The sequence below is a fragment of the Condylura cristata genome, unplaced genomic scaffold (genome assembly GCF_000260355.1).
Source record: "Condylura cristata isolate star-nosed mole 26May11 unplaced genomic scaffold, ConCri1.0 scaffold00020, whole genome shotgun sequence".
In the NCBI taxonomy this organism is placed as follows: domain Eukaryota; kingdom Metazoa; phylum Chordata; class Mammalia; order Eulipotyphla; family Talpidae; genus Condylura; species Condylura cristata.
The window spans coordinates 31,789,027-31,789,729 of NW_004567121.1; the positions used below are offsets into that span (position 1 = coordinate 31,789,027).

At 63.7% G+C, this 703-nt stretch overlaps 1 protein-coding gene across 1 annotated transcript in view; it reads left to right on the forward strand.

Annotated features, from left to right (window-relative positions):
• The first annotated feature begins 446 nt into the window (after positions 1-446).
• Positions 447-703, forward strand: part of LAPTM4A (lysosomal protein transmembrane 4 alpha) — a 16,963-nt gene continuing 16,706 nt past the window's right edge. The window contains exon 1 of the mRNA XM_004686416.2: positions 447-703. Within this exon, the coding sequence (XP_004686473.1) occupies positions 600-703 (104 nt within the window). The 5' untranslated portion in view covers positions 447-599.

Sequence of the window (703 nt, forward strand, 5' to 3'; positions counted from 1 at the left end):
GCACCGCCCCCGGCCTGTCCAATAATCGAGCAGCACGCAAGTCACGTGGGCGGCCGCGGTCTCGTGATGCCTCTGAAGCCGAACGTGGCAAAGACGTCACTCACAAAGTTCCTCCATGCCCGCTTTCTCCCACCCATCCCAGATCGTCTCTGCCTCTGCCCATTAAATTCCTTTCCTCGCCGCTGTCTCCTTGGAGATGGTGGCCGACCGGACTAACCCCAACTACAGCAGCCCCAGGCCTACCAGCCAGCCCTCGCGTCTGAGGCGGGGACAGCTTAACACCGTGGACAATTGCCCCTCTGACTGGGCTTGAGGCCTTGTCAATCTCCAAGTTGTTCCAATCAGGTCCCGAGTCAGCCAACTTTCGGCTCTCCTATTGGCCTGTGTGCGAGGTGGAGGAAGGGGGTGGGCCGAGGTCGCGCGAGAGCGCTCCGGGCCCGCAGTGCGCAGGTGCGAAAGAGCGGGCTGGGCCCGGGCCGAGGGCGGGCTTGAAGACGCGTCGTCTGCGCTTGGACGCGGTGACAGAGCTATCTGGGTTCGACCGCCGGTGGGACGCTTTTGTCAGGAGCCGGCCGAAGACGAGGCCCTCGAGATTCCCGATGGTGTCCATGACTTTCAAGCGGAGCCGCAGCGACCGGTTCTACAGCACCCGGTGCTGCGGCTGTTGCCATGTCCGCACCGGGACGATCATCCTGGGGACCTG